General features: G+C 35.0%; 1 protein-coding gene across 1 annotated transcript; it reads right to left on the reverse strand.

Annotated features, from left to right (window-relative positions):
- Positions 1-3,349: 3,349 nt before the first annotated feature.
- LOC141436442 (circadian clock-controlled protein daywake-like) lies at positions 3,350-14,158 on the reverse strand. Its single transcript, XM_074099429.1, has 5 exons — positions 13,999-14,158; positions 6,949-7,168; positions 6,600-6,730; positions 5,436-5,591; positions 3,350-3,596 (listed from the first exon to the last, which is right to left on the reverse strand). Exons 1-5 carry the CDS (start codon positions 14,057-14,059, stop codon positions 3,445-3,447), a joined length of 720 nt encoding a protein of 239 aa, XP_073955530.1. The 5' UTR covers positions 14,060-14,158; the 3' UTR covers positions 3,350-3,444.
- Positions 14,159-14,560: the final 402 nt, after the last annotated feature.

The raw sequence follows: 14,560 nt of genomic DNA on the forward strand, positions 1-14,560 counted from the left end.
CCTATCTAAGCCTTGCGTTATAGGTACTCTCAGATACGCCATTTCCTTAATCGCCCTTTAACTTTAAGGGCGACATTCAAACTATATTTTAATGCGTGTTTAGAATTCATTGTGTTTAATTTATATCATAAAGGTCTGTTTTATCCATCAATAAAAAATATTATTATGATACGATAAATTCATCAACGAGTCGTGAAACGCCCTTTAAGTGTTTAACGTTTAACCCTTTAAGGTCACGTTGTAGTAATAAAAACGACTGATTTGTTGTGTAAAATATTTGGTTAAAGTAGTAGGCCTTATTAATCCCTCCCTTTACAGAATCTCCATCAGACAACATATAATGTAAAACTGTTACATATTTTCAAGGTGTCAAATAGTGGCTGCAGCGCTGTGGTTCTGTCTGTACCTCAGGATTGCTGAGCTGCCAGCCTTTTCGGCTATCTATAAGTATACCTACATTAAGTTAATGTATGTTATCTACAAAGTTAATGTCTAAGTACATATTGCCGAGTAAACATTTTCTTTCTTTCTTTCTATTAAGACAAAAATATGAATAATTAATGAATTTAATTTCCTCAGACATGTTGGTATTGTAGGATAAGGTGAAAAAATGGGTTATTAAGTTTCCTATTGTAACATGTTGTTGATCAGTAATTTTAATATTGTTTTACAGTTCCATTTGAATTCAGTAGAATTTGAATAATATTCTATACACCCAAGCGCATTCATCGAAATAAAATACGAAGCTGAAACAATGCATGAAATCCTCACCAATTTCAAAGTGAAATTTGAAAAATACAGACCATTCCTCGCAGATTTCATTTTGCAGCCATGATCCGTTTTGCTGTTTTAAAATATGCATGCAGTGGACAAATTAATATCGCTAGTGTTAAATTTGTTGTTAATTTTTTTTGATATTACTTTTGTAAAGTTCCGTGATGAAACAAATGATCAACTAAGAACAGTTTAAATTTAAACTTTGTATATTTGGATAAATGTGTTTAGTTAAATGTTTATACAGGTAGAGTTAGTTTGAGTTAGTTTGAATATGTCTTCCATCAGAATTTTCATTCAAGACGCAGCTACGTCTTTGACGCTGACACTTTGAACGCCTACCAAAGTTTGAAAACATTTCTTAAACCTTAATTTGTGCTATACCCCTACACCACCACTGGACAGGAGTCTAGACACAAATTTCTCCTATACACCACATATCTCAGGTTTTTGGAGTCTTTTTAAATAAAAAATACAAAAAGACTCCAAAAACCAATCATAATTTGATTGCTTAATAGCGACATCTCTTGTCCGGGTAAGCGGTTAGTCCCGAAGGACGTCTCTCAATTAGAGCTAAAACATAGATGTCGCTAGTGCCGCTGCTTAAGTGGGTAAATAAGGAAAAAAGCAAGCTGATGCATAGGAGAAATTTGTGTCAGAATCCTGTCCAGTGGTGTTGTAGGGGTATAGCACGCAGCACGGAATGCTGAGGACCTGGATTCGATTCCCAGCGCTGGTCTCTTTCTCTGGGTTTTCTGTGCATCCATGTTTCAGTTTGTATTTTCGATATGAATTATTTCAAGTGTATAATGAAGAAAAAGAAATCATGGCATTGTAATGACTCGTATTGTACTTTTCTGTTACAGATTAAAAACTTTTAATCTTAAATAAAGAAAGCCCCTCAAGTAATAAAATTTCCAATTCAGTTGCGTCCCAGTGTCTCGTTCATTTGCATTTCTATAAAGAAATTATGCAAACGAATCAATACAAGTCCCAAGAAATTATAACATGAATTTTCGCGCTCCATGAATTAGCACGAACAATTTCTCGTTTGCACTGACAACAACCAAAATTTGTTGACGCGACCCGTAAATAGATAACTTACATAATGAACGAAGATGTTTGCGCTCCTAAAGATTTAAATTGCAAGTCTGTGAATGCGATGCTTACTAAGCCTGTCTAAAGAAATTGTATTGTAAGTAGTTTGTAAGTTTCTTAAGATACTTTACTAACGAAAGTAAAGTGATCTACGCACACAGGTTTATTTTTTGAACTGGTAAAGTTCAGTTTCTTATTATCTTGTAGCAACACTTTAGTCATAAATTAATTAGGCCTGCAATGATATATAATCGGCATTGTTAAAAAAACCAACCAGTGTTGAGCACTTAATAATATTTTATGACTCTTACAGTCCCTACCTAATTATCTCCCTTTCCTTAGGATGTCCGTCCATGCTTTAAGTTGGTGATTTAATTTCAGTAAAGTGTGAACGCTCTAAAGATAATCTGACAAATATAAACAATTGGCATGATCCACTATAGTGTCCAGCATTAACTAAGCTACAATAGAAGGTACATTACAGCAGAGGCCGGGAAAAAAAGGCTTGTAGGCTCGCTGTTGTAGGCCGAGTATTGTATAGACGGCTGAACGTAGCGAGGCGGGATAGGTATACGAGGCTGGCAAGTTCTTTTACGCCGAGGCTTGTATAATGCTTGTCTCAAACATGCACTGAAATAAATAAAAACTCCTAAAATCAATGTTTTGTTCGTAAGACAACTAAATTGTACCAGACTTTACGAAATAACTACCCTATATAAGTGTTTATTTCATTCTAACACGGATTTTTATAATGTTAAAATAATTCCAAAAAATTTAATTGCCATGAAACATGTAGATATAACGGACTGCTAAAATAAAATAAAAACTCAGGTCACGTTTCTAAACGAAACGTTTGAAATGATAATGATACCTGCTAAATGACTTAAGGCAACACGTAAAGCCCAAGTCAAATCAATCAAAAAAAAAATTACACGTCAATTTTCCCGGCAAAACTTTTTTTTGCGGTCTGCTGTTCGAGATGGCGCTTTTAGAATAGAATAGAAAATTAGAGAATTTTAGAAAATTTTACAAACTGTAGCTCATTTAATCAGCTACATTTATACTCTATTATGTTAATTAAATTGTAATTAGACGTAAAACACGTCGGCAATATTTATATATTCACATAATTATAGAATATTCGCAGTCCTGTGATGTGAATATATTCAGTAACTAATAAATGAACCATAGAAATTCAGATTCTTAATTTCAGGTCGTGTATAATGTGGCCTTTATCGTGGATATTTTAGGCTGACACATCGTATCCTGAAAAAATAATTGAAGTTTTGCATTGAAACAAAAGACTGTCGTTTTACAGTCTGCAACGGTATATTTTGAAGCCTATTTTAAGGAACACAACTTAAACATTACGAGTACATAGCATGTTTGAGAAAACACTCATTTTGTATCATGTCGAAAATTTCAATTTGTATGTTATTACGTTTTTTTTACTGGTCAAGGTTAATGAAATAAAGAACCTGTTTTTACGTTTAATAAGAGAAGCACCAGTACAAAATAAAATTAACACAATACATGATTTTTATAAACCTAGTAGGTAGCTAGAAATCTAATTTAAACATTAGCGATTTCAGCTATCGGTACCTTTGCTAAGAAACTCTTGATGTTTTTGAACATTTTCTTTGCCGCTGCTTCCATCACAGGTTTGCCGAACTCTTCGGAGATTTGCTTCCAGTTCTGGTTTAAGAACATTAACATGGTGTCACCTGCAATAATTAATAGTGATTTTATTACAGTTAGATTGGCTGTCAAACTGGTCCATAGTGTTTATGTGTACTTCCCATTACTTCATTTTTTATAAGATTTTCACACTTTTCATATTGGTTATGCTTACTTTATCAATTACCTTCATACCAAATTTTAAGTTTCTAGTATAACTGGAAGTACCCCAAACTAGTTGATTTTGCCTCGCTGGCTATTTGTATGGAAACAACTTTTTAATCAAGCCAGTCAAAAGACACCCACTACTGGACAAAAGCCCCCTCGAAAGATTTCCGGAATGGCCGGTTCTGCGCTACCCGCATCCTACTGGTTCCTGGTAACTTTACCAGGGCCCTTGCATATTAAAATGTAAGCTAATCGTATTACTGAATTTCAATACAAAAGCAGTAATAACATATATACTGGTAACTACTCGTATTTCGTTATGGGTCTATTTTGGTTCTCATAAAATTTAAACTCCTATTTTAACAATCCATAACGTTATTCATCATAATTTTTGCAAGTCATATTATCTTAAGTTATAACATTAAACAGTATAAAGTGAAGTTCCGATTTTCGCAGGTCATAATTATTGTATGTCATAAAATTGGTTAGTTTAAAGATTCGATGTCCATATAGTATACCATTCCATAATATTAAAGGCAATAAACTAGTTTATAATAATTGTTGTAAGGTCATTTTTTTTCGCAGATCATAATGATTGATAGTCACCTGATTAGTTAGTCATAACATTTAACGTCATAATGTTAAATTCAATAAAAACGCTCATAATAATTATAGAATGAATTCAATTATTTATCAGAAAAATTAAATACTTACATAATATTTTAACTACCGAATGTATACCTTACTGTAGTTGTATGCATAATAATCATCGTTCTAAACTTTTTTATAGGAACATCGAGGATTAAAAATCATTTGTGAAGCAATATTATCCGGGCTGCTATATTATAAAAAAAAACTAACATCCAAGGTTAAGGCGGGAGCTTCTGAACCTAACCTATCCGAGTCGCTTCTGTTCCGAACCGTCTTGCTCGCTCGCTTCGCTCGCTCGCACAAATCAAATTGTTTTCAGCATAATTTCTATTAGTCATAGTATCTAAGGTGGTAGTTAAATTAATTAGCACTTTCAAATGTATGCCTGGAAATGTTTCTGAGTAATTATCTATATGCCTATCAATATTATGGATTTGGTTTCTTAGACCTAGACACTTTAGGCATTAAAACGATATCAGTAACAACTATGAGTACGGTGAAATATATGGCTTAAGCTATTTCTGAATAATTATCGCTAGATCTTTGAACGTTATAGTTAAAAATGACGAATATAGTTAAAAACGATGAATGAGAGCTAATAAGCATTATACTGAACAAAAATTATGACTAGTGATGTTTATGTTTATAAATTATATGGATGGATATCAATTTCTGACCATCGAAATTCGGAACAAAAAATGTATGGGTAACAAAGGGATCCCATACAACCGGTTATACAACCGGGCCCTGGTCATCGGTCCGTCTTGTTGGGATTCTTCTTACGCTACGTCTACTACGGGCTGACTTAGAAGCCTGTTTTTTTTCACTGCTACAAGGGGTAGACAAGTAAAGCTTGGTACCTCCGCATTTTTAAGAAAAAAGGGTCTTGACAGATCCTCGTAAGGACCAACGTACAAAATTTAGGACATTACGTCAAAGCAAATAATCAACTTTTACGGATTGACATCAAGTTTCAAATTATATTTATCGAAATTACGACGCTATAGGGTTATTTTTTTCCGATTGAAGTATGGAACCCTGAAAAACATTAAATTGTTTTAACTCACTTAGTTCCTTGTTGCCGTTGAACAGATTTGTTAAAGCGAAATTTGCGTGATCTTTAACGTCGAATGTGAAAGAATATTTCTTCAAAATCACGTGTTCGTTTCCTTCAGCGTCCTTCTCCATTTCATAATTTACGACAAAATGGACATGTAAATTTTCTGCAAAAAAAAAAGTTTATTGAGGCCTCAAGCATTACACGTTAGTACCATATTTTATTTTCACAAAAGCTACTAAACTATTCAGAAAGGCATTATTATCCTTCATCGACGACACGAAAGCTAACTCTGACTTGTGTTTTCTAAGTTTTTATAGAAAGCAAAATATAAAGAGACAAGTTAAAACGTAGGTACGTGTACGCTACAGGTAATTGATCATACAATTACATATTGAATTTGTGTGCAGGAACAGAGTTTTTTACTATCTAGACAAAATTAAAGTTAAGTATGTTTATGAAACTAATTACCAGAGTTACTTAATTGATAACAAATAACACAAAGTAAAAAAAAATATATCACTGCATTGTTCTTTCAATATTTCTTTGCATCCATTTGACAAGTTGTCAAAGGTTGAATATAAAAAAATACAATAAAAAAAATACTTTCAGAAAGATTTTATGTCGCTTAATTAAGTTAGATTAATCAGATGTGAAATGACAAACACTTTGGTTCAAACTTCAATTAATTAATAATTTATAATATCATCATCCCAGCCTATATACGTCCCACTGCTGGCACAGGCCTCCTCTCAGAACAAGAGGGCTTGGGCCATAGTTCCCACGCGGGCCCAGTGCGGATTGGGAACTTCGCACGCACCATTGAATCGCTTCGCAGGTTTGTGCAGGTTTCCTCACGATGTTTTCCTTCACCGCAAAGCTCGTGGTCAATTTCAAATGTAATTCCGCACATGAATTTCGAAAAATTCAGAGGTGCGAGCCGGGGTTTGAACCTACGACCCTCTGCTTGAGAGGCGATAGGTCAAACCACTAGGCCACAACGGCTTCGGCGGATTTATAATATATAAATTTAAATTAAAAAATAAAAATGAAGACCTTATAAAACAATGACGTATAAGCGGAAGCAAATTAGGATAGTACTCGCAGAGGTAGATTTTTATAAATTTGATTAATACTTCAAACTTGAGTTAAGATTTGTTTATTATCTACTTACTTAGTTTCAGCTTCATTTGGCCATCCCCGGTAATGGGCAGAATTAGGATGCTACCACCGGCAGTGTAATGTCCCCTAACGGACCCGTCCAAGTGGAAGTCCACTTCAGCAGTTTTCTTTTTGAGATTCCATCTGTAAAATTCATAAATCTTTACTTACACACACACACACACACTCTGTGACGACACGTATACTACCTAGCGGGAGACAATTTAGAAAAAAAAAGATAAATACAAAAAGACATTGCCAAACTAACGGCTAGGCGGGAACTGCGGGAACAGCACCCATTATACTACTATCTATATATGACAGAATCGGTTGTTGGTTATTGATGAGCGCATTTTACTTACTTTACATTATCTATAGTCGCTCCCTTCAAACCCTTAAATTTTCCTTCCTTAAGACTAAACTGAAGCCCAGACAGGTCGAAGGCGAAGTCATCCAGATCCATTACGTCCATCACTTCGACACCATAATCAGGCAATCCTGCCACGAAAGTAGTGAGGGCCGTTTGATACGCTTTCGTCATGCATGCTGAGTCCTCTAGATTGCATTTATCAACGGGTAAAACTGTGGACAAGAAGATTCCTTGGTTATGCATCATAATAACCTAGTTCCGACAGCGCTTCGCTCTGTGGTAGCAAATTCAGAATAATGCGGTCTCCCATAGATGAGACCTGAGGCCTTATTGTCTAAAGGTCCTCACTGAAAATCAGCGCCTCGGCTTGCCGTGGCATTATGCTGAGTGGGGACCTATTTAGTGGGGAGCTATTCATGTATGTCTTTATCTGTTCTATGTTTGTTTTATGGCGTTAAATAAATGTATTTTCTTTCTTTCTAATGCACTCGGAATCATAATCGTTTTACCGATTCTTTCTATCATACGGTGTAGAATGAGGGTACAAGGAGATGGTAAATGCGATCGTGAGCGCCCGCACGTTAGACAATACGGCCTCTAAGGGACTCCACATATGTCGCTGTAATAATTTAATTGTACTTATGTAATTTAATTTTTTAATTTAATTTGTTATGTTAGCTTTCGTAGTTAAATTAATTGTAACTAATGAACTAAAAGAATTTCCTTGCTCAACCTTACGATAAGCTTATGCAAAATGCGTGTTCATGCAGTTTTCCACACTGTAAGAACACACACAAATCACTATCCTTTTAGTTCATTGATATGGACCTCCGCAAAGTAACGCCTGATTCAATAAATTAATTGTAACTATATAATTTGTTGTGCAAAAATTACTTTATGGCAAGTTTCTTGCGGCGCATTCTTCTTGGCAATGATGGACTTTGAGAAAGCGCTGGTAGTATAGCACAGTGACATGTTTAAAAGCCCTTTGCGGCCAACTTACCTACAGAATAAGTAAGCAAGAAATTTTAATGAATTGTAACTGAACAGCATGCACACTATATCGTTTTTTAAAATCCTTGTATTCTACTTGGGTTATTTCTTCAGTATAAGCGACAGGAAACTGATAGCGGTTGAAACGCTCCTAGAACTACCCTCAATTTATTTCTCATCCCGCAAATTCATTAGAATGAAGTCGTTAGAGATCACTGTTTAAATACTGACACTAAATGCCTTATTCTACAGACAGGACGGATTCTGGATGTCGTGAAACTACGGATACTTGTATGAATTTAGATCCTCAGCACTGAGGTGAGACGTTGTATCTGGTGTGGAAATCAAGGGAAACCACCATAATGTAGTATTTTCACAAGAAAGTTTTCATAAAAGTTTGCTACCAACCGACATAGAAAACTAGCAAAATTATTAAAAATGTGACCGAGGTGTAAAATTGTGGTGTTTATATTTAAAAAAAAAACAATGATTATAACCACTGGACTAGCACGCAGTAAAGAGGTAAGGAACCCTGTGTTTACATATTCTGTTTGATTTACCTACGAATAAATAATATAGTCAGAAAGCGTAACTTAGAACAAATTTCACACAAAAGTGGCCATACCTTAAACCAAAACGATTTATGATTCAAATACGAATCATTTTTGGGGTTGCAAATAGACGAACTTGTTGATTGGTTAAAATTCGGAAAGAAAGCAGGGATTGGCTTGCTCCCGTGATGCAATATCAGAGTCAAATAACGCGCAGAACACTTATAGTTTTGCCATGTCTGTCCGTCTGTCTGCCCATCTTTCCGCGGCTTTGTTTAAATTACACATGACTCTAAACAGGTTTCTTTAGGCAACTCATCAACGTTATCTTCGTAATCATATATTTTGATTTATAAAAAAAATATTTCATTCGATTATAGTATCTCTATGCCTCGCTACCTACCTACCTCGCTACCTACGCCTCGTTTCATAAACCCACACTCATGTTTTAAGGACCCCTATTACGATACAGTTGCATAAAATAAAATACTATTATCAGATCAGGTCCACATCAAATAAAGGATCTTGGACTAGAAACTGCAACTTTGTTACCTGACATCAGCCTTTTCTTATCCTGCAGCTATTACAACTTAACTACTGGACCAATTACATAGCTATTATTCTAACAATATTATCATACTATGTGGCTGATAGTGTCATCATGGACTCAAGGAGAACAAGTCAGTAACTGCATCACGAGACTATTTTCCTTAATAAGAACTGGACTGATTAAGAAAAACCGGATATCAATGAGTCTATATTAATAATTCTGAACTTCGAACATCCATCTTCCATCTAGTAATCTTAGTGCAATCTGTCAATATCGTACCTTCGGTAATACAGAGGAGCAAGGTTCTCTAAAAAACTTCAAAAATAATTTAATATCTTACCTTTAGTACCTACAAGGACATAAATTGTCTAAAAATCTAAAAAAAGGGGCAAGCGCGAGTCGAACTCGCGCACCGAGGATTCCGTACACATTTATATGTATGCAAGTAAACGGGAATCGTGTCTTGATGATATTTCTCGCTTTTTCCGAGTGATTTAATACATCCAGTGTATGCAGAGCCCTACTCTTAAGCAAAATATAAGTACGCAGTGTGGGGTCAGATTATATTGGTCATTGATATTTACAGACAGACATCAAAAATCAAGATTTTGAGACTTTTCTAGTTGGTTGTGTTATAATAGCTACCTTTATACCAAATTTCAAGATTCCGATTTTACGGGAAGTACCTACCCTGTAGGTTTTGATTCCCTTGCGAGTTTCGAAAATTTGCGGAAATTTGCAGCATAAACGGCTGCATCTTTTGATTGCGTTGGCTTAGAAGTTTCATTTTTTCACAGCTCCAAGGGACAGTAGACCTCAGTATTTGATATTAATTTCAGCTTGATACCTCTATGCGTTCCCGAGAAAAAGGGTCTTGACAGACAGACAGACAGACGGACAAAAAGTGATCCTATAAGGGTTCCGTTTTTTCCTTTTGAGGTACGGAACCCTAAAAATGAGAAAAAAATTGACTGAAAAAGAGGGTGGAATTATACCCCTGTTCTACGGTAGGTGCGATATAATATGGACCCACTTATTCAACCGCAAGGTGCCCTTTCGGAACAAGATTGGCCCGACGAACTCTTTATAGGTATACATGGTGTGTCACTGAACTTTAAATTCAAGGTTCGATTCTACTCGCATAACTAAGCCACTTCGGTTTTATAACATACTAGCTTATGCCCGCGACTACGTCTGCACGGATCTAGGTTATCGCGCGGCGGCGCCCTCTACCGGAATAAAAGGTATCCTATGTTGGTCCTTGGGGTTCAAACTACCTATATACCAAATTTCATCAAAATCGGTTCAGTGGTTTCGACGTGAAAGGGTAACAGACAGACAGACAGAGTTACTTTCGCATTTATAATATTAAGTAGGGATTCAAATAACTTGAATTTAGATTATTTATTGATCCTCAAAGTTTAATCGTTAAATCAGTGTGTCGGACATGGCGGTGTTATCGCTGTCTCTTGGTACGAGGGCCTTACAATATTTTTTGTCATTTATTTGATCACGCTGTCAATTTTGTATTGTATCTGTATACCTATTACGGATAAAAAAAATCTAAAGATCTGTACTTCTCTATCTAGACATCAAAATCATTGATTCCTGATAAAAAGTACCTATTAAATATCGATCTCAAATTAAAATATAGTTAAGAGCGTTTATACCTACCTGCCGAGCTGGCAACGTTGCATTTTTGTTAGTTTTTCTCGATTATTCCATAAAAATTTAATAAAAACTAAAAAGGTGGTTTGATAGAGCACTTCTTGATTATAAGTAATGTGTCTACTCCAACAATTATTCGTGATAGACTTTTATTTTCTTTAAAAACCGTTAATAAACATTTGATCGTCTTTAAATAATATAAAAGTCTATCACGAATAATTATTGGAGTAGACACATTAACTTATAATAATATATTAAGAAGTGTTCTATCAGACCACATTTTTAATTTTCGTTCAATTTTTATGGAATGATCGAGAAAAACTGTTAAAAATGCAACGTTGCCAGCTCAGCAGGTATAAACGCTCTTAAATAGTATATACCCGCGTCTGCGCATGCGTACATCATTAGAAAAAGTAGTCGAATTCAAATTTCGGGATTTTATAGTTCCGTGTGAATTCTCGAAAATCACAACATGATCTTTAATTGACGTTGATAAACAACACCCAGACTATACCCAGCCGATGAAATTTCAAGATTTTATCCCGATCTCGTGGGAATATTGGGATAAGAAGTAGCCAATGTGTTATTTCAGAGGTCCAGCTACCTACTCGTACATACCAAATTTCATGACTCTAAGCCCAGCGGTTGTTATCGAGAGTTTATCCCTATCCCGTGAAAAAATCGGGATAAAAAAGTAGCCTATGTGATATTTTAGGTATCCGGCTATCATTATATCCAATTTCATTCAAATTCGTCCAGCCGCTTTAGCATGAAGGAGTAACAAACATACATGCACATGCTGAGAAGCTTTCGCATTTATAATGTTGGGTAGTAGTAGCAGGCCTCTTCTCAGAATGATAAGGCTTGGGCCCTAGTTCCCACGCGGGCCCAATGCGGAGTGGGAACTTCACACACGCCATTAAATGTATTCCTTCACCGAATTAGCTCGTGTTAAATTTCAAACAAAAAACAACACGAAAACAAAAATAGAAACACAAAAATAAAATAGAAAAAGTAAAATTTGTGTTCGAGAGTCAGAAGGATTAAATTTCTTGATATTATTATCCTCGGTCTCGGTCGAGCATTGGCCGTCAAGTACACAGAAGGGCAATACAAAGTGCAAAAACCTTGTCACTTGAAGGTCTGGGTCACTTTGTCAGATCCGATGTTGTCGGTATTTTGGCGAGCTGAATACCTGCAAGTTGTCAACACCTAATGCTGAAAGCAATTTTCTCAACGATTTTTTTTTCAACGTAAAACTAATCTACTTTCTTATACATATAAATAATTAAAAATAAACTTTTATCTATAAACCAGCTTCTGTTTTGGAGTCAGAATTTTTAATTGTCAAGATAGAGGGAAAAGATCAGTTATTTTTTGCGTGGTTTGAACGGCTATAAATAGTTATTTGTGTCACTAGGGAGCAAAATGGTGTATTTACGGCGAGGGCGTAAATTGAATCCAGAATGTAGCGAAGGATTCTACAATAGAATCCTGAGCGTAGCGAGGGATTCAAGTGTTAACGCCCAAGATGAAAATAATTTTGCTCCCGAATGGCTCATACAACTTTTCACACTGAGCATTAAGAAACTTGAAAAAAAAAATCAACATATAATTAAAAAAGCTGCTAAGTGCAAGTCGGACTCGCCCATGAAGGGTTCCGTAGCAGCAAGTAACATAATATAAAAGTTTCCTTTACTTTACGATTTATGACGTATTAAAAAAACTACTTACTAGATCTCGTTCAAGCCAATTTTCGGTGGAAGTTTGCATGGTAATGTACATCAACATATTTTTTATTATTTTTATCATTCAATTATTTTAAATGATATTAGAATCCTCAATTTTTGAAGACCTATCCACGTACGAGAACACGTATGGGTTTATTGAAAAAAAAAAATTTTTTTGTGTATGGGGAACCCCCAAAATTTATTGTTTTTTTTTTTATTTTTGTGTGAAAATCTTAATGCGGTTCACAGAATACATCTACTTACCAAGTTTCAACAGTACAGATCTTATAGTTTCGGAAAAAAGTGGCTGTGACATACGGACCGACAGACAGACAGACCAGACATGACGAATCCATAAGGGTTTCGTTTTTTGCCATTTGGCTACGGAACCCTAAAAAACAACCAGCATAGAACATGGCGTGGCTTTACAGTTATCAACTTCAAAAAATGGCATATTTGCAATAAAACACTTAGAAAAGCCTTGAACAGAAAAGTTGCACTTTGCTCCCTCTCGTCATGGAGGAAAAGTTACTTTTCTGAAGGAGAGGTGTGAAAAAGTTTTTTTTTTACATATATGTAAGAGCATGTAGGTAATATTGTACACCACCATTTTATTTTATTGTATACTACATTATGCTTACTAATATTATACTAAGGAAAAAACTATCTGTCTGCCTGTTACCTCTTTACGCTCAAACCGCTGAACTGGTTTAGATGAAATTTGGCATGGAGATAGTTTGAGACCCCGAGAAGGACATAGGATAGTTTTTCCCGGAAAATTGCATAGTTCCCGTCGAAAGGGCAGCGATAAACGAATTATGAGCAGCAGAAGAAGGCGCGGCAAAAGCTTATTACATGTATATACACTTATTATAAATGCGAAAGTTTGTATGCCCTTACGGTAAAACGTCTGGCCGGATTTAGATGGAATTTGATGTGTAGATAGCTGGTCGTCCGGAATAACATGGACCCATAAGAAACCCCAAAATCTTAACCGCTAGGTAAATCTAGAAACATGATATTTTTACGGGTGTTCGTCATACAACGTAAATGAAGCCCATCATGCAAGCGAAGCCACTGGTAAAGGCTAGCTGTGAAATAATTCTCAATACTACAATATTAACGAAGACGAAAACGACGTTCAAAAATCCTAATTGTTTTTTTTATCAAGATTTATTTAATAAATAGCACACAACATTTTTTTCCACATCTTTTTTGTATTATTTGAATTTTACAGCAAATTGGTTTATTTTATTTTTTAATTGACAGATAAATAAATAAATAGGTAAGTTTAATACTATGAAGCACAATCGAAAAGTATTGCTACGATATTTACAAAAGCACTCTTCAACCTTCAACCACGATGTCAAAGTAACACCAGAATTTAAAATTGTGTAAGTTTAAACTTGGTTTAAACACCGCTTGTACGAGTATGTACCACAGAATGTAATCTGAATGTTTTGACAGGCTGTCACCTTCGTGTCAACTCAAGCTACAGATAAAAAAATATTATTTAAATAAAACTTAACAAAAACACCATGGTACTTTACCTCCACAATTAACGAACTGGACAACGAACAGAAAAATACCTTGCTTAATTATCACATTCATTTTAAAATACAAAAAAAAAACAATAAACTTATACAATGTTGTCTTCAGCAGCGCTCAAAGCAAGATCTGCCTAAGGATTTACCTGACTGGCTTTAATATAGTCTCACATAGAATGACAAGGCAAGCCTCACTATATATACATATACGTAGATACGTGTACATCGCACTCAAGCCATTATGTTCTGTCATATAAAAATAATTAGTAATATCACGCTACCGTAATAAGTAAACAATTTTACTATTTAATAGCTTCCCGCCTATTTTGTTGAAAATTTTACTATTTAATAACATCTTGCATCGCATCTTTACATATTTAGGGGCTGTTTTACCATCCATTGATTAATGTTAACTGACGGTTAAATGTGATGCCGTCTCCGTCTATTTTAACAAAACAATACATTTTATAATTATAAATTACTAATAAACAAGTCCTACTAATATCATATTGGTTATTTGGAGTCTTTTTGTATTTTTTATTTCAACTCCAAATTTGTTACTTTT

The sequence above is a fragment of the Choristoneura fumiferana genome, chromosome 16 (genome assembly GCF_025370935.1).
Source record: "Choristoneura fumiferana chromosome 16, NRCan_CFum_1, whole genome shotgun sequence".
NCBI classification, from domain to species: Eukaryota; Metazoa; Arthropoda; class Insecta; order Lepidoptera; family Tortricidae; genus Choristoneura; species Choristoneura fumiferana.